The sequence below is a fragment of the Macaca nemestrina genome, chromosome 1 (genome assembly GCF_043159975.1).
Source record: "Macaca nemestrina isolate mMacNem1 chromosome 1, mMacNem.hap1, whole genome shotgun sequence".
Lineage (NCBI taxonomy): Eukaryota > Metazoa > Chordata > Mammalia > Primates > Cercopithecidae > Macaca > Macaca nemestrina.
The window spans coordinates 210604025-210626870 of NC_092125.1; the positions used below are offsets into that span (position 1 = coordinate 210604025).

Below are 22846 nucleotides of genomic sequence, written 5' to 3' on the forward strand. Positions count from 1 at the left end.
GCTGTGTCACTGTCCCCTGGACACTAGGCATCATTGCTGCTGTTGCCACCAGCATTGGAATGGATCTTCCACTGTGCTCCTGATTCAGACTGTAATGAGGGCTTCTGATTGGTTGAGCTTAGGTGTAAGGGAGGCTGGAAAAGCAAGAATTTGTTGTTTTCAGCTTTCATAGGAGGTGAACTCTGCCAAGACTTGTGCAGCGAGGAAGTCCCCAGACATAAGAAGGAGGTCAGCTGCCAGACTGGCACACAATGACGGATGTACTTGACAGCAGGTTTGCCAGCTTGTGGGACTGTCTGGGAATCTGCATTTAAACCAGCACCCTGGAAATTCCCATGCAGGTGCTGCCTGAATCACATTTGCATCCATTGCTTGAACTAGTACTTAAAGCTGTAGGGGCTGGGCGTGGTGGCCCACACCCGTAATCCCAGCACTTTGGGAGGCTGAGGCAGGGGGATCACTTGAGGTCAGGAGTTTGAGACCAGCCTGGCCAACATGGCGAAACCCCGTCCACTAAAAATGCAAAAAATTAGCCGGGTGTGGTGGCACGCACCTGTAATCCCAGCTACTCAGAGGCTGAGGTAGGAGAATCACTTGAACCTGGGAGGTGGAGGTTGCAGTGAGCCAAGATTGCGCCACTGCACTCCAGCCGGGATGAAAGGGCAAGACTGTGTCTCAAAAAAATAAAAAAATAAAAAATAAATAAAGCTGTGGAATGGATAAGATCACCTAGAGAGAGGAGTGAAGAAGGCCCAGGCCCAAGCTCTGGGGACCCTCAGTATCAAGAGATTGGGATAGGAAGAGGAATTAATAAAGGAGACCAAGAACGGGCTGCCAGTGGGGAAGGAAGGAAATAAGACAGTGCTGTGCCTCAGAAGCCAGGAGAGAAGTGTTCTGAGGAGAAGGGGTGCTCGACTCTGTTAGATGCTGTCCAGATGCCCAGAGGTAAAATAAGACAATGACAGAGACACAGCCTCTGGTTTTGGCGACATGGAGGTCATTGGGAACCTTAAGAGCAGATTTATGGCTCACGCCTGTAATCCCAACACTTTGGAGGGCTGAGGTGGGTGGATCACCTGAGGTCAGGAGTTCGAGACCAACCTGGCCAACATGGCAAAACCCCATCTCTATTAAAAATACAAAAATTAGCCAGGCATGGTGGCGGGCACCTGTAATCCCAGCTACTCAGGAGGCTGAGGCAGGAGAATTGCTTGAACCCGGGAGATGGATGTTGCAGTGAGCCGAGATCGTGCCACTGCAGACACAACAAGACTCCATCTCAAAAAAAAAAAAAGAAAGAAAGAAAAAGAAAAAAGAGCAGATTTAATGCCATTTTCGCCTCCACACCAGCCTGGACTGATTTGAGGAGGGGGCAGATGAGAAGTTCTCCCGAGAAGGGAAGCAGAGACATAGGGTGTGGCTAGGGCCCTGGGATCAACAGGGTTTTCTAGGATGGACTGGGGACCCAACTCCACTGAGCCAGCCTCCTCCCTACCAACAGCCTCTGCACAGGGGGCCAAGGGTCTTCCCAGAGTTGTCAGCCTTGAGCCTGTCTCTCAAAGTCTCCTTCTCTCCCCAAATTTGTCTTTTTTTGTACTCACCTCCTTGCCTAGTGTTCAGCTGTTTCTGGTCACTGAGGTGCAAGGAGACAGATGACTCAGGCAGATCTGGAGGCAGAAACTGTAACTTTAGGTCAGAGCAGAAGGAACATGCTTTCCCTGAAGGCGACTTGATCATATCATTCGCAGACAAGATGCTGCTAGAGAGTCCCTTTGATGGACCTAGAACTTGGGCCCAGGGCAGATGAGGGAGTGAGACCCACAGGGGCACAGTGAGTGGCTTCTGTGACTCTAGGGCAGGGCCCTGGGAAAACTGTGATTCCACCTCACCAACGTCACAGGAGGTGCTTTAGAGGGCATGGGAGGCTGAGCTGGGAACAGCTGCTGAAGGTTCTCTCACTTGACTGGTTTTAGACCTTGAAAGAGCTTTTAAGAATCCCAGCTGCCGTGGGCTACACCCAGACCCACTGAATCAGAATCTCCCAAGGGCGAGGCCTGGGCAAGTGTGCAGTTCAGAAGTTCCCAGGTAACTGATGGGCAGTCGGGGTGAAAACTATTGTGGTGAGCTATTGCATGCCCACTGAAGGTTGGTAATCCATTAAGCCATATTTACTCAACGCCTGTGGTGTACAGAGGCAGGCTCTGAGGGCATGGAGAGATCCAGACAAGGTCCCCTTCTCGGTGGGAGGACTCTGCCAGTGAAAAGCTGATTGACAGCCTGTAGCTTACAGGGATGTGGCTGAGGTCTGTGGCGAGAGTCCGGTAACTAAAGTCAGACAGACTTGGGTTTCAATTCCTATTGGCTATGTGACTTTGGCCAAACGACTTAACCTTTCTGAATCTTGGTTTTCTGATCTGTGAATTAGGGATGATGATAACTGTCTTATGGGTTTGTTTGATGGAATAACACATAAAAAATCTAGCAAGCATATGCCTAGCACCTAACAGGTACTTAGTAATTTTTAAAAATTCCCTCTTACTGTAAACACAAGTACACCTGCACACAGGGTAGTTAAAGAGATCAGGAAACATACAGAGAAAAGAGGAAAGTAATTGCAATAGGGATGAGGTAATTACCATGAGTGAGTGTTGAGATTATCTGTGCGGTCCTGGCACCAGAGCAAAAAGGGAAACCTTGTATACCTTGGAGGTGTTGGGGAATGAACAGCTGAGCCTGATTTTGGACAAGGCAGGGTCTTCCCTCAGCTCTGCCCTTTGCTCTCTGCCTTCTGTTCATTTCTTTGTCAAACATTTGCTGAGGCCAGTGCGGTGGCTCATACCTGTAATCCCAGCACTGTGGGAGGCCAAGGTGGGAGGATCACTTGAAGCCAGGAGTTTGAGACCACCCTGGGCAACAAAGAAAGACCCTGTCTCTACAAAAACAAAACAAAATGTTTGCTGAGAGGCCACCTAGCAGTTCTCAGTCCTGGCTGCACCCTACAATCCCTTAGGTTGCTTCTAGGGAGATTTCTTCTCATTCAGATAAAATTCACATAACAGAAAACTCAACCATTTTAAAATGTACAATTCAGTGGCCTTAAGTATAGTCACAGTATTGTGCAGTCATCACCACTATGTAATTCCAGAACATTTCCATCACCCCAAAAAGAAACCCTGTATTGATTAGTAGTTACTCTCCACTCCCTTTCACCCAGCCCCCGGCAACTTTCCACCTCTATGGCTTTACCTATTCTGGACAGTTCACGTGAATGAAATCCTACTACATGTGGCCTTTTGTGTCTGATCTCTTTCAGTTGCATAATGTTTTCAGGGTTCATCCATGTTGTCTGGGTTGTGTTAAAAAGCAATAAAAATAGGAATAATAAACACACCGGGCAGTGTTGTAAGCATTTTTCAGATATTAACACATCATAACACAGGGCCTTCCAGTTATTTGGATACATAGAAGGTGTCTGCTGGGCAGGAATAGCTACCGTGAAGCCCTTTCTGTGTGTCATATGCTGGGCCATGTGCTTAAATGCCTGACTGAGTTCAGTCTGATTAGATAGATGCTGTTATTATGCCATTTGACAGATGGGGAACATCTGTCAGAGAAGCTGTGTCACTTGCCTCATGTCACACAGCTAAGAGGACTGGAACCAGAATTTGGACTTTAGGACAGTACGACTTGAAAGCTGGAGTCCTTAACCCTTGCTCTGTTTTCTGTATTGCCATTGGGCCTTGCTAATAAGTATTCATACATTTAATCATTCATTCATTCATTCCACACGTGCTTATTAACACCCATATCCTGAGCCTGTGTTGAGTGCTGCAGATACAAAGGTAAATGAGCCATTCCCTGCCTTTCTGGAGTTTTCAGCCCCATAGAGATCAGACATGTATGGCAAATAAGGGCCTGGATGCTCTAATGAAAGCCTGTAGTGGGCACAGGATGGAATAAAGGCAGGCAGGATCAGTTCTGTTGTGGTGGGGGGGTGACCTGTAAGTTGAGTCGGGAAAGATGAAGTGTTTACTAGACAGAATGGGGCAGAGGGAGCAGCATGAGCAAAGGTCTGATGACTGGAAACAGTTTGGCATATTTAGGAAATTGCCAAGGGTTCGATAGGGCTGGTTTTAAGGGATCAGTGATGGATAGCAAGTCCAAGTGGGGGGCAGGGAGGGATTAATCCTGGCCAAAAAGGGAACCCAGAAGGTGGGAAGTACCGTTTGTTGCTCTGTCCAAGAGGGCAGGCCAGGTTCTTCCCCAGGGTTGGGTGGAATTCAGGGCTTGGGGCCAGGGGTCGGGTAGAAACCTTTGGCGGTTAGTCCAGCAAAGTTCTTGTTCTCTTAGCTCATCACCGCCAAGCAATCTCCTGAGGACAATCCCAGCCAGGAAACTTGGGGTTTGCAGAGGCCTCAGCATATATTGAGGGTGTGGCTCCCTTCCTGCAACCCCTCTTCCTCCCTGCTTCCCACCACCCCACAAGGGGCAGCCTGTAAGGCTGAGCTGGGGAGGCTGGACAAGTGCCCAGGCTAGGAAGACGTCTGCAGAGGCCTGACCAAGGGGCGCACGGCCAGTCACGGGCTCCAGCAGTGCAGGAAGGAAAACAGCAAGAGGCCAAAGGATCCTGAAATAATAAATGTCAGAGCAGACAGGAGCCTTCCTTGTCACCACCCAAACCCTTCATTCCAGAAGAGGAGTCAGAGGCTCAGGGTGGGAAGGAGACTGGCCAGGTCACACTGTGGGACAGGGGCAGGGCTGGGGCTGGCTCTGGGTCCTGGCTCCCAGGCCTGGCCGTGTAGCCACCACAGCGGCTGTGGGGTGGCAAGCAGGGCCAAGGGCCACCTTTGCATGGATGAGGCAGAGGGATAGCTGGGAAGAGCACTGCCCTCCTCTGGCACCTCCTTCTGCCCCAGCCTGGACTCTCAGGTGCTGGGAGTGGGGGCTGATCCAGAGGAAAACCATTTGGAGTCTTTTGCTCGCTCCTGCTGGCGGCTGAGGTTGGAGCAGCCTTGTAGGGTATGACTGACCTCAACTGTGTCCCAGCGCTTTGGCCTGGAAGGGGATTTAGAGCTCATGTCTGTTAGCTCAAAATTGGACAGATGAGGAAACTGAGGCATAGAAGGAGGAAGGAACTTGCTCAGAGGCACACAGAGGGCTTAATGGCAGAGACAACCCTAAAATTCAGCACTTTCCAGTTCAGGGCTTTTGGTCTCATGGCCTTGTTCTATATGCAGTAGAAGGCTGTTTTCACAGAGTGTTTCTGCGGCTCCTCTAAAGATGACTGGCGTCCACCATTAGAGAAAACATTATCTCAATTTGTTTTCACAGCAATCCTTACAGAGATAACTGGGGCTCAGAGAGATAGGATTTAGCTCGTAGTTTGCTTTAGTGTGATAGCAAGAAAGGGCTCTGGAGGCAGAGTTCTCTGCGCTTTTTTTTTTTTTTTTTTGAGATGGAGTCTCGCTCTCTCGCCCAGGCTGGAGTGCAGTGGCCTGATCTCAGCTCATTGCAAGCTCCGCTTCCCGGGTTCACACCATTCTCCTGCCTCAGCCTCCCGAGTAGCTGGGACTACAGGCTCCCGCCACCACGCCTGGCAAATTGTTTTGTATTTTTTGTAGAGACGGGGTTTCGCCGTGTTGCCCAGGCTTGTCTCAAACTCGTGGGCTCAAGCAATCCACCCACTTAGGCCCCCCAAAGTGCTGGGATTACAGGCAGGAGCCACCACACCTGACCTGCATTTTCTGTAAATTGGTAATTGGATCTGGAAGTGAGAAGCCCTGGGTTTTTTGGGGTTTTTTTTTGTACTTTATTTATCATTTTATTAAATACTTTAAGTGTAACTTGGTTTGTTCATTAAGATATTGTAATTTTTTTTTTTTTGAAATGGAGTCTTACTCTGTCTTCCAGGCTGGAGTGCAGTGGTGTGACCTTGGCTCACTGCAAGCTCCACTTCCTGGGTTCAAGCGATTCTCCTGCCTCAGCCTCCCGAGTAGCTGGGACTACAGGCATAAGCCACCACACCCGGCTAATTTTTGTATTTTTAGTAGAGACGGGGTTTCACCGTGTTGGCAAGGATAGTCTCAAACTCCTCACCTCGTGATCTGCCTGCCCCGGCCTCCCAAAGTGCTGGGATTACAGGCGTGAGCCACCACGCCCGACCAAACATTGTATTTTTAGGATCATGCTTAATATGTAGTACATATAATTTAATCATCTTTGTGGACATTGGAGTCAAAGACCAAAGAGCCAGGATTCAGCCACCTCACAGGAAAACTCCTTTTTAGCGTTGGAGTTTCATTGATCTTCCCATATCACTTATACTGTTAGTATTGATTGATTGAAAAATACGGGAAAGAACATAAAGCTACCATGAATTCAGGAATGCTTTTAAAGAGTTCTGTGTCTTATTGATCATAGAGTTGCACATATTTGGAATGTGGTCAGACTAATTTGTGAAACTTTTTTTTGTTTGTTTTTGAGACGGAGTCTCGCTCTGTCGCCCAGGCTGGAGTGCATTGGCACAGTCTTGGCTCACTGCAAGCTCCGCCTTCCAGGTTTACGCCATTCTCCTGCCTCAGCCTCCCGAGTAGCTGGGACTACAGGCGCCTGCCACCTCACCCGGCTAGTTTTTTGTATTTTTTAGTAGAGACGGGGTTTCACCGTGTTAGCCAGGATGGTCTCGATCTCCTGACCTCGTGATCTGCCCGTCTCGGCCTCCCAAAGTGCTGGGATTACAGGCTTGAGCCACCGCGCCCGGCCATGAAACATTTTTATACTCGTTGGTAGTGCTCATGATAAGTGTAGCTTCAGAGGGTCCTGCTAGTAACACCGTGGACCTCCAGGGTCTGGGTCCATTGCCTGGAAATGAACAAGGGAATTAGAGTCTTAACAGTTTAGTTCCCAGGTCCACGTTTTGGCTGTGTGAGTTCAGGCAATGATTTTCACTGTTCTGTGCCTCACTGACTCATCAGCCAGATGGGAACAAAAACGATGACTGCCCTGTTAAGATGCTGTGTGTGTTAAATGGTGGGTGTCAAACTCCCTTACAAACTGCAAAGCTTGATACAAGTTTTAGTTTGCCTTTTTTTTCCTTTTTTTTTTTTTTTGAAACGGAGTTTCGCTCTGTCACCCAGGCTGGAGTGCAGTGGTGTGATCTCGGCTCACTGCAACCTCCGCCTCCTGGGTTCAAGCAATTCTCTGCCTCAGCCTCCTGAGTAGCCGGGACTACAGGCGCCTCCCACCACACCCGGCTAATTTTTTTTTTGTATTTTCAATAGAGACGGAGTTTCACCATCTTGGCCAGGGTGGTCTTGAACTCCTGACCTTGTGATCCACCTGCCTCTGCCTCCCAAAGTGCTGGGATTACAGACGTGAGCCCCCACACCGGCCTAGTTTGTATTTGTTCCTTAGTTTGTTTGCATTTCTAGTGAAACCTGGGGCAAGAAACTCACCTGAGCCTTTATTTTGCAGTCTATAAAATGAGGAGGTAATGTTAGATAATCTCTAATATTCTGTGACTTTGCCTCTTAAGGAACAACACCATAGTCCAAAGCAAAGATAGAAAATGTTTTTCACTTCCTGTACCAACTCTAGTTTAATTGGTAGGAGCTACTGTCATATCTTAACAGAATGATGAACCAAACCCAGTGGGGAAAATACTGTGTCAGTGGGGAAAATACTGTGATCGATTAATAACAGCTGTAATGGGCCGGGCGTGGTGGCTCACACCTGTAATCCCAGTACTTTGGGAGGCCGAGCCGGGCAGATCATGAGGTCAGGAGATCGAGACCATCCTGGCTGACACGGTGAAACACCCATCTCTACTACAAATATGAAAAAATTAGCCAGGCGTGGTGGCGGGCGCCTGTAGTCCCAGCTACTCGGGAGGAGAGGAGAATGGTGTGAACATGGGAGGCGGAGCTTGCAGTGAGCTGAGATTGTGCTACTGCACTCCAGCCTGGGTGACAGACAGAGTGAGACTCCATCTCAATAATAATTAATAACAATAATAATAATAATAATGACTGTAATGGGCCGGGTGAGGTGGCTCACACTGTAGACCTACCACTTTGGAGGCTGAGGCAGATGGATTACCTGAGGTTGAGAGTTCAAGACCAGCCTGGCCAACATGGTGAAACCCCCATTTCTACTACAAAAACTTAGCCAGGTGCAGTGGTGCATGCCTGTAATCCCAGCTACTCTGGAGGCTGAGGCAGGATAATCGCTTGAACTTGGGAGGTGGAGGTTGCAGTGAACTGAGATCATGCCAATACACTCCAGCCTGGGCTGCAGAGTGAGATTTCATCTCAATTCATCTCAAAATAATAGTAATAATCATAATCATAATCATAATCATAATGGCTGTAATGGTCATGGGATGACACAGAAGTGATGCCTATGCACTGTATTATAATTGTCCGAAGGAATGAATGTCTAATGGTGAAATGTAATCTGTATCTCTCAAGGCCTTAGCTCTAGCAGCTCTGCCCCCTTGGCTGAGTTGCCTTGGTAACCACAGCTGGCTCTGATAAACCATGGGAATGAAGAATGGGTCCTATTGATGAATCCTGACCCAGGAGGGGGGCATGCAGAAGGCCCTTCTAGGCAGGGCAGCTGGGCATGGCCTAGTGCTGCCATCTGTGGTCTTTTGCCTGCAGAGAACACAAACCAGGGAGCCAGAGCATGGTGTGTGTGTGTGTGTGTGTGTGTGTGTGTGTGTGTTGGGATCAGGGTAGGGGACACAAAGGGCAGTGCCAGCAGCTGGAATTTAGGCCTTGTCTAGGGCCAGCCAGGGTAGGCTTCCCAGAGGACTCCAGTGGGCTTTCCAAGCTCAGACGTGTCTCTTACACTCAGACGTGTTTTAGCCACCTTTGCCCAGTGCCTGCCAGGCTCTTGCATGGATCCATTGACTCTTAGCTTTGAATGAAATCTAAATAGCTGTCCATTCTAATCCAAAATCCAGTGTCTGAATCACTCTGTAGCACCTAAAGTATTTGAATACTTCAAGTGACAGGGAGCTCACTCCCTTCAGGGGTGGCCTCTTCTTCCTTAGGAATGTCCCCTGTTTGAGCTGAAATCTGTTTCTGTCTCCCTAACTCCCACCTCTCAGTCCTGGGAATCCTCTCTGAGGCCAGCCTGAACAAATTTGTTTTCTTTTCAGTAGGATATCCTTTAGAGTGTTTGTATTCGGGGCCTCACCATTGCTGTCAACCTTGTTTTCCTTGGACAGATCTCCCTCTGTGCCCCGCCTTCTCCCTCTCCTAAGACTGAGGGAATGGTGAGGGAATATGGTATAGTAGTGGAATTGGGATTTAGGTTTGAAGGCAGATCCAGTCGCAGGATCAAAGAAGCTGTGCCCCCTAACCTTTGTGGGGCAGCTTGGAGATGGGGAAAGAACATTGGCCCTGGATTTGGCTAGTCCTGGGTTTAAATTATAACTCTGGGCCAGGTGCGGTGGCTCACACCTATAATCCCAGCATTTTGGGAGGCCAAGGCAGGTGGAACACCTGAGGTCAGGAGTTTGAGATCAGCCTGGGCAAGATGGTGAAACCCTGTCTCTACTAAAAATACAAAAATTAGCTGGGCATGATGGCACATGCCTGTAATCCCAGCTACTCAGAAGGCTGAGGCAGGAGGCTTGCTTGAACCCAGGAGGCAGAGGTGGCAGTGACTGAGATCATGTGTCTGCACTCTAGCCTGGGTGACAGAGTAAGACTCTGTCTCAAAAAAAAAAAAAAGAAAAAAAAAGTTACAGCTCTACCACTGTTCATCACTATGTGACTTGGACATGTTCCTCCCCCTGACAGCTTCATCTTTAAAATGGGAATGGCAATGCCTTCCTCAATGAGTGGCCAGGATAGTGACAAGTAATGAGGCTGCACAGAGCAGGCACTTGGGACATACTGCTTGCACTCTCCCTGCCTGGTAGTGGAGGTCTGCTGTGGTCCCTCTCCACCTGTGGTTCTTCACAGCTTGCTGATGAGGATCAACATGGAGTTGGGAGTGTGGGGAGATATGTTTAATTAATTCAATGAAACTTGAGAAATTCCTAAACCAAATTCAATTTAATTTTGAAGTAGATGACATTTTTAGTTATCAAATAGTAGACAGTATTCTAAGCACTTTACCTATAGAATTTACTTAATCTCCCCAACAACCTTATGTGGTAGGCAATATTATCATCTTCATTTTGTGAATGGGGAAATTGAGGGACTGAGCGGTCACCTCAGGTACCTGGTGGAGCTGGAATTCAAATCCAGGTAGTTTGGGGACAGCCCCATACTTTTAGCAATGATGATGTACTGCATCTCTGAAGAGAATTAGAACAGTAAATGCCCAAACTTTAGCATGCATTAGGATCACCTGGAGGGCTTGTTAAACTACAGATTGTTGGACCTCACCCACAGATTTTCTGATTCAGCTGGAGAATTTGCTTTTCTAACAAGTTCCTGGGTGATGCTGCTGCTGGTTGAGGGCCCCCACCTTGAGAATCGCTGACTATAGGGATTAAATGGGCCCACCTGAACCTAGAGGCTGATTTCTTTTTTTTTTTTTTTTTAAGACAGTGTCTCATTCTGTCACTCAGGCTGGAGTGCAGTGGCATGATTATAGCTTTCTGCAACCTCGAATTCCTGGACTCAAGGCATCCTCCCACCTTAGCCTCCCAAATAGCTGGGACTACAGGTGTGTGTCACAGCACTTGGCTAATTTTTTTCTTTTTTAATTTTTTGTAGATGGTCGGGTGCAGTGGCTCATGCCTGTAATCCCAGCACTTTGGGAGGCCAAGGCAGGAGGATCACTTGAGGTCAGGAGTTCGAGACTAGCCTGGCCAACATGGTGAAACCCTATCTCTACTAAAAATACAAAAATTAGCCAGGCATGGTGGTGGGCGCCTATAGTCCCAACTACTTAGGAGGCTGAGGCAGGAGAATCGCTTGAACCTGGGAAGCGGAGGTTGCAGTGAGCCGAGATCACACCACTGCACCCCAACCTAGGCAAGAGAGAGAGACTCTGTCTCGAAAAAAAAAAAATTTTTTTTTTTTTTGGTATAGATGGGGTCTCACTTTGTTACCGAGGCTGGTCTTGAACTCCTGGGCTCAAGCAATCCTCTCACCTTGGCCTCCCAAAGTGCTGGGATGATAGGAGGGAGCCACCACACCCGGCTTTTCCTTAATCTCTCCAGTTTCATGGGGAATGAGGGCTGATCTCATACAGAGGCAGAAAACAAACCACAGTAAGAACCATGCTCATGTTTTCCAAATGCCTCAAGCCTTGCCACATGCTGCCATGTTTGTGATCTCATTAAGCCTCACAGTAATTCTGTGAGTTAAGCAGAGAATGGATTTTTTCCACCTGTAATCCCAGCACTTTGGGAGGCCGAGGCCGGCGGATCACGAGTTCAGGAGTTTGAGACCAGCCTGGCCAACATGGTGAAACCCCATCTCTATTAAAGATACAAAAAATTAGCCGGGCATGTTGGCAGGAGGTGGAGGTTGCAGTGAGCCGAGATTGCACCATTGCACTCCAGCCTGGGTGATAGGGCGAGATTCCATCTCAAAAAAAAAAAAAAAAAAAAAAATGTTTTAAAGAGAGGAAGTTTAGAAAACTAACTGGGCTAATATCACCCAAGGAGATAATTTTGGAGAGGCTGGGGCTAGAATCTTAGCTACTGACTCATCACAGCACTCTGGAAACCTCTCTGCCTTTCCCCACAATATCTTCCTTTCCCCAGGCTACTATCAGAATTGTCTCCTTAAAACTAAATTTTTTTATTGGTGTGCAGATGAGTGGATTAAAAAAAAACCCTGCATTTCTTTAGCTTAAATCTTTGAGCCCCATTACACCACGGGATAGATGTTATCAGTCATTTATACCCCAGTGTGAATGATTTTCAGATATTTTCTTGAGAAAGGAGTCATTAGAACTTTTCCCTTTTCATGCTCCCTTTAGGCACTTACATGTTCTGAAGTCTGTGGGTCTCTTGAAGGAAGGGGCCGTGTCTTATGTGTCCCCACCATCTGGCACCATGCCTGGCTGAAACAGTCACCAAGAAATGCTTGTTGAAATGAATGAATGAATGGAGGAACTATGTTCCTTTCCTTGCTCATTCTTCCCAGAGCAAGCCTTCCTGGTAGTCCTACCATTTATACCAAGCGTTCCCTCCCCTCTACCTCACAGTGCAGTCTCTTTAGTCTCTTTTCTGCCTGTCCAGGGGCCAGAGTTAAGCATCACAGCTTAAGGGAAGCCTTCCCCATTCCTTCAAAGCAGACATGGCTCTGTTTTCCCTGGACTCCCAGGAACCTTCCATCATAGCGCTCATCACATTGCATGATAAGTGTCTGCTTATAATGGCTTTTTCTTTTTTTCTTTTCTTTTTTTTTTTTTTTTTTTTTTTTTTGAGGCAGAATCTCGCTGTGTCGCCCAGGCTGGAGTGCAGTGGTGCGATCTCAGCTCACTGCAAGCTCCGCCTCCTGGGTTTACACCATTCTCCTGCCTCAGCCTCCTGAGTAGCTGGGACTATAGGTGCCCGCCACCACACCTGGCTAATTTTTTGTATTTTTAGTAGAGACGGGGTTTCACCGTGTTAGTCAGGATGGTCTCGATCTCCTGACCTCGTGATCCACCCGCCTCAGCCTCCCAAAGTGCTGGGATTATAGGCGTGAGCCACTCGCCTGGCCTATAATGGCTTTTTCTTCCCTTCAATGATGATGTTCTTGAGAGCTGAGATTGTGTCCTTTTTTTTTTTTTTGAGACGGAGTCTGGCACTGTCCCCCTGGCTGGGGTACAATGGCGCAATCTCGGCTCACTGCAGCCTCCACCTCCCGGGTTCAAGCTATTCTCCTGCCTCTGCCTACCGAGTAGCTGGGACTACAGGCACCCGCCACCACGCCGGCTAATTTTTTGTATTTTTAGTAGAGATGGGGTTTCACCATGTTAGCCAGGATGGTCTCGATCTCTTGACTTTGTGATCCGCCAGCCTTGGCCTCCCAAAGTACTGGGATTACAGGCATGAGCCACTGTGCCCGGCCAAGATTGTGTCTTTTTTACACAAGGTGTAGTGGGCACTCAATAACTAGTTGAATGACTAAACAGCCACGTGAACTTGGCAGCCAAGAGGATTAGGGACGGGAAGGGTATCTGGCTGGGAAGCCGTTTCCTAATAGATGTCTGTCTGACAAGGTCATCAAAAAAAAGTCTGTGGCTGGGCGCGGTGGCTCACACCTGTAATCCCAGCACTTTGGGAGGCCGAGGTGGGCGGATCACGAGGTCAGGAGATCTAGACCATCCTGGCTAACATGGTGAAGCCCAGTCTCTACTAAAAAATACAAAAAATTAGCCAGGCATGGTGGCGGGCGCCTGTAGTCCCAGCTACCTCAGGAGGCTGAGGGAGGAGAATGGCGGAACCCGGAAGGCGGAGCTTGCAGTGAGCGGAGATGGCACCACTGCACTCCAGCCTGGGTGACACAGTGAGACTCCTTCTCAAAAAAATAAAAATAAAAATAAAAATAAAAACAGTCTCTGAATGATTTGGGTGACTTGTCTCCCTGTACTGGTTAAAACTAGTTTCAGCTACAAGTGGCAGAATACCCAGTATAACAGTGGCTCAAATAAGAGATTTCTCTTTCATACTAAAGAAGTCTACAGATAAGTAGGCCGAGGCTGCTAGGGTAGTTTCTAATCACTCAGGACAAGGCTGATATCTTGTTGCTCTGCCATCCATTACAAATGGTTTCTACTTCATGGTCCAGGATTGCTGCCTGAGCTCCAGACATTGCAAGCACATCGTAGCCAGAAGAAAGGGGTGACAGAGGGTACCCTTGCATTCACCTTTTTTCTTTTGTTTCTTTTTTTAGGGGGCAGTGTTTTGAGACAGGGTCTCACTCTGTTGCCCGGGCTGGAGTGCAGTAGCACGATCATGACTCACTATAGCCTCAACTTCCTGGGGTCAAACAGTCCTCCCACTTCAGCCTCCTGAGTAGCTGGAACTACAGGCACATGCCCCCATGCCCGGTTTTTTATTTTTTGCAGAAACAGAGTCTCACTATGTTGCCCAGGCTGGCCTCGAACTCTTAGGCTCAAGCGATCCTCCAGCCCCAACCTCCCAAAGTGCTGGGATTACAGCCGTGAGCCACCACACCCCAGCCCCTTTTTTTCTTAATTTAAAAAAAAAATTGACTTTATTTTTTAGAGCAGTTTTAGGTTCACAGCAAAATTGGGCAGGAAGTACATAGAGTTCCCATATACACACAGCCTCCCAGTCTGTCAGCAGCTCTTACCAGAGTGGTATATTTGTTTCAATCAATGACCATACATTGACACATCATCACCAAAAGTTCATAGTTTACATTAGGGTTCACTCTTAGTGTTGTACATTCTGTAGGATTGGACAAGTGTATAAGTCCATGTATCCACCATTATAGCATCATACAGAAATATTTCCCTGCCCTAAAAAGCTTCTGTGCTTCACCTGTTCCTCATCCCTCCCCCAATCCCTGGCTACCACTGATCTTTTTACTGTCTCCGGAGTTTTGCTTTTTTCAGAATATCATATAGTTGAAATCATGTAGTAGCCTTTTCTTTTTTTATTTGAGACAAAGTCTCACTCTGTCACCCAGGCTGGAGTGCAGGGGTGCGATCTCGGCTCACTGCAACCTTCGCCTCCTGGGTTCAAGCAATTCTCCTGCATCAGCCTCCCAAGTAGCTGGGATGACAGGCACCCACCACCACACATGGCTAATTTTTTGTATTTTTAGTAGAGATGGGGGTTTCACCATCTTGGCCAGGCTGGTCTTGAACTCCTGACCTCGTGGATCCACCCACCTCAGCCTCCCAAAGTGCTGGGATTACAGGCGTGAGCCACCGCACCCAGCCGTAGCAGCCTTTTCAAATTGGCTTCTTTCACTTAGTGATATGCATGTAACTTTCCTCTGCATCTTTTCATGGTTTGATAGCTCATTTCTTTTCAGTGCTGAATAATGTTTCACTCTCTGGATGTATGACAGTTTCTTTATCCATTCACCTGCCGAAGGACATCTTGGTTGTTTCTAGATTTTGGTAATTATGAATAAAGCTGACATAAACATCCGTGTGCAGGTGTGCATACATTTTCACCTCATTGAGAAAATATGATGGAGTATGATTGCTGAATCATTTGGCAATGATTAGTTAAAAAACTGTCAAACTGTCTTCCAAAGTGGCTGTACCATTTTGCATTCTCACCAACAGAGTTTCTGTTGCTCCACATCTTTCCCAGTATTTGTGGGTTTTTTTGTTTGTTTGTTTTGTTTTTTTGCACGTGTGTGTGTATGTGTTTAGATGGCCGGGCTGGAGTGCAGTGGCACTATCTCGGCTCACTGCAACCTCTGCCTCCCAGGTTCACGTGATTCTCCTGCCTTAGCCTCCCGGGTAGCTGGGACCACAAGGATGTACCACCATGCCTGGCTAATTTTTGTATTTTTAGTAGAGACGGGGTTTCACCATCTTGGCCAGGCTAGTCTTGAACTCCTGACCTCAAGTGATCCATCCGCCTCAGCCTCCCAAAGTGCTGGGATTACAGGTGTGAGCCACCGCGCCCGGCCTCCCTTGGCAGTATTTGGTGTTGTCAGTGTTTTGGATTTTGGCCATTCTAACAGGTGTGTAGTTCCTCCCTTCCTTTTTTATTTTTTATTTTTTTAAAGCCACTTTATTGAGGTAGGATTGACATGTAAAAAGTTGTACATAGTCAGTGTATACAACTTGATGAGTTTGGGGATTATCTCCCTTCTTTGTAAGATACCTTTTGGAAGTTAACAAATAAAATATTATATTCCATGGCCAGGACTTAGTCCCATGACCACAGTTAGCTGCCAGGTAGGAAACGTAGTCTTTATTCTAGGTAGCCAAGTGGCCATCTGAAAAGTCAGGTTTCTTGTGGAGGAAGAAGAGAGAATGGACACTGGGAGCCACCCAGTGATCTCTGGCACATTACAGGGAAGGGAAATCTCAAACTTGCTTAAAGGAACTTCGTTGGGTGGGTTCAGGGATATTTTATGGAATTTCACCAAAGACATGATGTGTGGAGGTTGCCCCTGAAGAGGCAGCATCTGGAAAGTTGCCAGAAACCAGCACCGTTCTTCCTCTTCTGCCTTGCTGAGGCGGTATGCGGCTCGTTCACTTCTTTCTACACATCTGCTCCATTCTTTTCTCTCTGCATGTGGCAGGAAGGACATCCCAGCTTTAGCATTTCAGTCAGTTAACTAACTTTCCAGAGCCCAATTCCAAAGTCCTTGGAGAGAGACTCTGATTGGTCCAGCTTGGATCAGGTGGGAGAGAGAATCTGATTGGTTTAGCTTGAATCAGGTGTCTGTTGAGTCTGGCTAGAACAAACAAGGCTGCAGGGGTCCACCTCCAGAGGAAAGGAGGGCAGTTTTCAGAAAATGGGTGTCATGGGATGGGAAGACTCCTCAAAATATATCTAGAGCAGAACATATTCCTCTCAGGTCCATGTCCCAGGACTTTGCAAACCGTCATTCATTTAGGTAAACATTTATTGAGCACCTTCTGTGTGCTAGGCACATGGATCTGCCCTCTAGGGATTTTGGAAATCTCTTTGGAAATTGTTCATATCTTTTTTTTTTTTTTTGAGATGAAGTCTCACTCCCATTGTGCAGGCTGGAGTGCAGTGGTGCAATCTCAGCTCACTGCAACCTCCACCTCTCGGGGTTCAAGAGATTCTCCTTCCTCAGCCTCCCGAGTAGCTGGGATTACAGGTGTGCACCACTATGCCCGGCTAATTTTTGTATGTTAAGTAGAGACAGTGTTTCGCCATGTTGGCCAAGCTGGTCTTGAACTCCTGACCTCAGGTGATCCACCACCTTAGCCTCCCAAAGTGCTAGGATTACAGGCGTGAGCCACACTGTGCTGGCCCAGTTCTTCATATATTTAACCTGAATTGTCTGTTAGAGCAAAATCATAGCTCTTTAAATTACTCATCTTTTAGCTTTCCAGGTTTCAAGATGGGGATCAAGGGATTTGGTAAACACATGCTTCTGTTTCCCCATCTGGATTTTGGGGAACCATAGACATGGCCATGTTTTCTCCTCTTTTTTTTTTTTTCTTTTTCTGTTGACCAGTTTAGAAAGAAATGTTCTCCCCTCCTTGTCTTTGTCCCTTTAGTAAGAAACATTTTGGTTGTTTTTTGTTGTTTGCTTTGTTTTTTGAGACAGGGTCTCCCTCTGTCACCCATGCTGGAGTGCAGTGGCACAGTCAGGGCTCACTGCAGCTTTGACCTCCCCAGGCTCAGGTGATCCTCCCACCTCAGCCTCCCAGTAGCTGGGACTATAGGGACATGCCACCACACGGAGATGGGGTTTTGCCAAGTTGTCCAGGCTGGTCTTGAAGTCCTTGGCTCAAGTGATCCTCCTGCTTTGGCCTCCCCAGGTGCTGGAATTACAGGTGCACACCACCACACCCAGCTAATTTATTTGTTTATTTTTTCTTTTCAGTAGAGACAAGGTCTCACTATATTGCCTAGGCTGGTCTTGAACTCCTGGTCTCAAGTGATCCTCTTGCCTCGGCCTCCCAAAGTGCTGGGATTATAGGCATGAGCCACCATGCCCAGCCTCATGTTTTAACCAACTCAAATATGTTGCCCTCTCCTTAATCTACCTGATTCTTTTGTTTTCTTTCTTCAGCCCTGGGATGGGCCTCCATGGGTCTCAAATATGGAAGTGTCTCAAGTTCACACCTGAGGAGGAAAATGTTAGGTTTCTAGCCCCTGTAGGAAAAGAACCCAGAACTTGGCAGACCTGTCTAGCATCAGCAGCAGCTGATGATAATGATCACCGGTGCTGTTCATTGAGGACATACTCCATGTCTAGCACCAAGCTAAATCCTGTATGTGCATCCTCTCATACATATAGCCCTCATACCAACCCTGAGAGGTAGGCATTGATTTCCCCATTTTACACATGGCTAATGAGGAAGCTCAGAAAGAATAGGCAACTTGTACCTGGGCACGGTGGCCCATGTCTGTAATTCCAGCACTTTGGGAGGCTGAAGCAGGTGGATCACTTGAGGTCAGGAGTTTGAGACCAGCCTGGCCAACACAATGAAACCCCGTCTCTACTAAAAATACAAAAAATTAGCCAGGTGGCGGGCGCCTGTAATCCCAGCTACTCAGGAGGCTGAGGCAGGAGAATTGCTTGAACCTGGGAGGCAGAGGTTGCAGTGAGCCAAGATTGTGCCACTGCACTCCAGCCTGAGCGACAAGAGCAAAACTTTGTCTCAAAAAAAAAAAAAAAAAAGAATAGGCAACTTGTTCAAGGTCACATAGCCCCCGAGTAGTGGAGCTGAGCTTCAAAACTAGACCCCCCTTACTCCAGAGGCTTCCCATGCACCACAGGCCTCTGAGAACACTCCACATTGCCTCTGAGGTCTGCCCCATGCATGTCCTCCTGTGGGTATCATTTTGCATCTTTGGCGGTACCATTTTGAATGTGTTTACTAACTCTTGTCATGTAACTCTGGAAATCAGACTCTGATCCCATTTTATTTTTGTCATTGGAAAGAACAGCTGGGCTGGGGTCAGGGTGGGGCTGTGGTACATGGATGGAGCACTGTTCTGTGCTCTGCGGCTTCCCCACCATGTGACTCTGGGTAAGGGCCTCCTCTCTCTTGGCTTCAATTTTCTCATCTATGGGCCCTTTCCAGCTCTGACATTCTGTGCTTTCCAAGTTAACTGTGCATTTCACAAGGATTTCATGAGGTTGTCAACTTCCACCCCACACTGAAAGAGGGAGTGTGTCTGGGAAGTTGCCCATCTAGGCTGAGCCTGCCTGGGACATGTGAGACTTGGTTCTTGTCATCACATCTCTGGCCTTTCCCACATTCTGATGTTTGTTCTGCAGTCTCTGGGCTTTGGGGTTATCTGGTGTTGTCTCTCCAGTTCTCCTCAGTGGGGCTGAAGTGTGCTCCCTCCACCCTCTGCCATCTCCCCAGATCCAGGTGACTGAATGCCTCCAACCCCTCTCTGCTCACCCATAGCATCCTGGCCTCTTCCTCCTTGTCCTGACATAACTGTTTATTGAGCCTGGGGTTTGGTGAACAAGTGTCCCCTGCTTTTATCTTAAGGGAAGATAGAGATGTCTGTGTTCTCCCCTGTGGCCTTTTGCTCAACATTTTGTACATATTTACAAATCATTCATCTGCTCAGCAACTCCACAAGTCCCCTAGTATCATCCCCATTTTGTAGACAAGGCACTTAAGGCTAAGAGAAGTTAACAGATTTGTCTAACGGACACACCGGCTAGTGCCACAGGCAAGATTCAAACCCAGGCCTGGCACACCCTGTCATGCCACATGACTTTGACTCACTACATTTACGTTGCATTGGATTCAGGGAGAAAAGTCCGTGGTCTTCTTGGAGTGGTGTGACTGGTCTCTGGTTTCTGTGTGTTTTTTTGTTTGGTGGGGTAAATAGGAAGACCCTAGAGAGAAGTTCCAGAGGACAGCAAAACTCAATGTATTTGTTTGGGGGTGTGGGGGCTGGGAATCACAGAGACAGGGTTCCTGAAGGAAGCACCTTCTTCCAGCTCGGCATCCCTGAACGTCTATCCACATTTGCTTCTAGATCTTGGAAGGAGACCAAGCCATCCTGCAGAGAATAAAGAAGGCTGTGCGGGCAATCCACAGCTCCGGCCTTGGTAAGTGAGCCTGCTGGGTGCCCCGCCTGGTCAGGAAACTCCTCTCCCAGCCCTAGCCTGGAGCTAACTCCAAGCTCCCGTCCGTACCTCCACAGGCCATGTGGAGAATGAAGAGCAGTACCGAGAGGCCGTGGAATCCTTAGGCAACAGCCACCTGTCCCAGAACAGCCATGAGCTGTCCACAGGCTTCCTGAACTTGGCCGTGTTCACCCGCGAGGTTGCCGCACTCTTCAAGAACCTGGTGAGGCCCCTGTCTCTTCCTTGCCCAGCCCTCAGCCGGACTCAGGGTAAATCTCATGGTCTTAAGAACCTGACTGGGAAAGAGTCTGTTTCCTTCCTTCTCCCGATTTGCCCTTGACCTCTGATCCATGATCTGAGGTCCCTTTTCAGCCCTGACCCTTCTTTTGGATAATCCTCCTTTCTCTCTGGCTTCTTACCCAACTAACTCTTCTCTCTCTGTTCTCCTCCTTCTCTTCACCCAGGAGCAGAGGAGGGTCTTACAGCAGGGAAGAGCCCCATGCAAGGGAGAGTTCCCTGGAGGAGCTTTGGGATAAAGGAGAGAAAGGCTCGGGGGGTCCTACCTTTATACCGCTACTGCTGCCGCCGCCACCGTCTCCTCCTCTCCTCAGTCCCTCTTTATCCTCTGCTTTCCCAGTCACATCTGCTTCGTACTCAAATCCCAGGACCTGTCCCTGCCCTACAAGCCTCTCAGCCCCTGCACATGGCCCAGTGGCCTCAGGTTGCTTCCTGATGGCCTCCTTGGTGACTGCCTCCTCTCTGGTCCTTCAAGTCCTCGCCTCAAGGCCACCCTGTGATAGCAGCTCTTCCCATGAGCAGGCACAGTTCTCACTACTTCACATGTTCACTCATTTAATTCAGGGTGCACAGCTCTGTGGGGCTTGTGTGACTGTTGTCTCCACCTTACAGGCTAGGAAACTAGGACCTCCAGGTTAAGCAGCTTGCCCGAGGTCACACAGTTTGGTCTGAACCCAGGTTGTCTGACTCCAGAGTCCAAGCATAAGCCTGGCTGCACTGCCTCCCAGGAAAGCCTCTTGTCTCCCTCCAGGCTATGGCACTCCAGTCCTACCCAGCATCCTCCCTGGTTGGCAGGGGCCACATCACCCTTGAGAGGCAGTGTGCTCAGTGGTTAAGCACCCAACCTTGGACTTAGACTCCATCTTGGAATCCCCACTCTGCTGCTTACTAAGTCAAGTCACTCAGTCTGCCCAAGCCTCAGATCTCTCATCTGTGAAACTGGGATAATAATGCTACCAACCTCACAGGGCGGTAATGAGGATTAAGCAAGTTAGTGCCTACTTTATGGTAAGCGCTCAGTAAATGTTGGTTAATGTTATATTAATGGCAAAACAGCAATGACTTTTGCATCAACCTAATAAAATCTGTCATTGTTATAGCTCTTGGCATAGCTGTGCCTCGTACACTGTCCTGCATGTAAAAGCCTTTAACAATGTTTGAGGCTGGGTGCAACAGTTCACACCTTAATCCCAGCACTTTGGGAGCCTGAGATGTGCGGACTGCTTGAGCTCAGGAGCTCTAGACCAGCCTAGGCAATGTAGTGAGACCCTGTCTCTACAAAAAAGTATGAAAATTGCTGGGTGAGGTGGCTCATGCCTGTAATCCCAGCACTTTGGGAGGCCGAGGTGGGCGGATCACTTGAGGTCAGACATTCGAGACCATCCGGGCCAACATGGTGAAACACTGTCTCTACTAAAAAATACAAAAATTAGCTGGGCATGGTAGCAGGTACCTGTAATCCCAGCTACTCAGGAGGCTGAGGCAGGAGAATCACTTGAACCTGGGAGGTGGAGGTGGCAGTGAGTTGAGATCACACCACTGCACTCCAGCCTGGGTGACAGAGTGAGACTCCATCTCAAAAAAAAAAAAAAAAAATTAGCCAGGTGTGGTGACGTACGCCTGTGGTCCCAGCTACCTGGGAGGCTGAAGTAGGAAGATCAGTTGAGCCTGGGGGAAGTTGAGGCTGTAGTGAGTGTGATCACACCACTGTGCTCCAGCCTGGGCGACAGAGTGAGACCCTGTCTCCAAAAAAAAAAAATAGTATATAAGTTCAATTGAATTAGTGTCCTCCTTTGTCTTCACCTCTTCTCTCCCTGTTTCAGTCAAACTAGTGTTTCCTGGGGGTCTGCTGTCTGGTGGGCATTGTACCAGGGGTTGGTGATGCAGGAAAGTGTCAGACTGCCTCAGAGAGCCACAGTCTAGTGGGGGAGAGAAGAACTAAGGTGTGGACTAGTATCAAGAAATACCAGCAGCATGGTACAAACTCAAGGACCCAGCAGCTGGTGTCAGAGGCCTAGTGTTGCCATGGTTCAGAAAAGGGGAGATCAGGCAGGAGGAGTAGCCAGGAGAGGCTTCCTGGAGGAGAAGTCAAGACCCAAGCTGTATCTTGGAAGCTGGTTGAAATATTAGGCCTCTTTAGGTTGTGAAATTACAGAAACCCAACTCAAACTAGGTTACATTTTAAAAAGGGAATTCATTAGCCCCTGTAATGGGGAGTCCAGGGGTGCAGCTGGCTTTCCTTTTAAGATAGTTTCTCTGTCTCTGCTCAGTGGGCAGGATAGCCCAGCAGGCCCGGATGCCCATCTTACCAGAATAAAGATGGTCTTTCTCCCATGACTTAGGCAGAAAAATCCCAGAGAGGATTGTGATTGGCTGGCTTGGGTTGCGTGCCTGTTCCCTATCCAGTCCCTCTATCCTGGGGCTGGGGTGCCCTGCTCAGATCTGACTTCTGCGTTTACCCCATCTGACCACAGAGGAGGAGTTTCCCACAGGAAAGGGGGTTCTATGACCATTAGTAAGGGAGGCTCTGAAGCGTTAGCCAGCCCAGAACAACAGATGTGCTCTACTGGTCAACTCAAGAGAGTCAGAGAGGAGAAGGGAGGCTGCTTCTGGAGAGGAACAGGGGAGAGACTGACCATGGGATGCTGCTGGAGCAGTGCAGCAATGAGGCTGGAGCCATCAGGGGAGGGGCTCACTCCGACATACCTCGGCCTCCCCTCCTGCCCCCTTTCACACAGGAAGCCTGGTGGGCAGCAGGTCAGCCATCCTAAGCTGACCCCAGAGCCGGGTCCTCTAGTCCTCCCCAGGCTCAGCATTCCTGCCATGACGGCCCTCCTCACTTGGCT

At 48.4% G+C, this 22846-nt stretch overlaps 1 protein-coding gene and 1 long non-coding RNA gene across 3 annotated transcripts in view; one reads left to right on the plus strand and one right to left on the minus strand.

Annotated features, from left to right (window-relative positions):
- Positions 1 to 22846, minus strand: part of LOC139363842 (uncharacterized) — a 62748-nt gene that overhangs the window by 25662 nt on the left and 14240 nt on the right. The window contains exon 2 of the long non-coding RNA XR_011624907.1: positions 11961 to 12036. This is a non-coding gene — a long non-coding RNA (uncharacterized lncRNA). The remainder of the gene's footprint in view (positions 1 to 11960; positions 12037 to 22846) is intronic.
- Positions 1 to 22846, plus strand: part of LOC105494422 (ArfGAP with SH3 domain, ankyrin repeat and PH domain 3) — a 54879-nt gene that overhangs the window by 9070 nt on the left and 22963 nt on the right. For both annotated transcript variants that reach the window (XR_011624892.1, XM_011762819.2), the window contains exons 2-3: positions 19613 to 19685; positions 19781 to 19926. Coding sequence is in view for 1 of the 2 variants with exons in the window: in XM_011762819.2 (XP_011761121.1) it covers positions 19613 to 19685; positions 19781 to 19926 (219 nt within the window). In the remaining variant the exon portion in view is untranslated. The remainder of the gene's footprint in view (positions 1 to 19612; positions 19686 to 19780; positions 19927 to 22846) is intronic.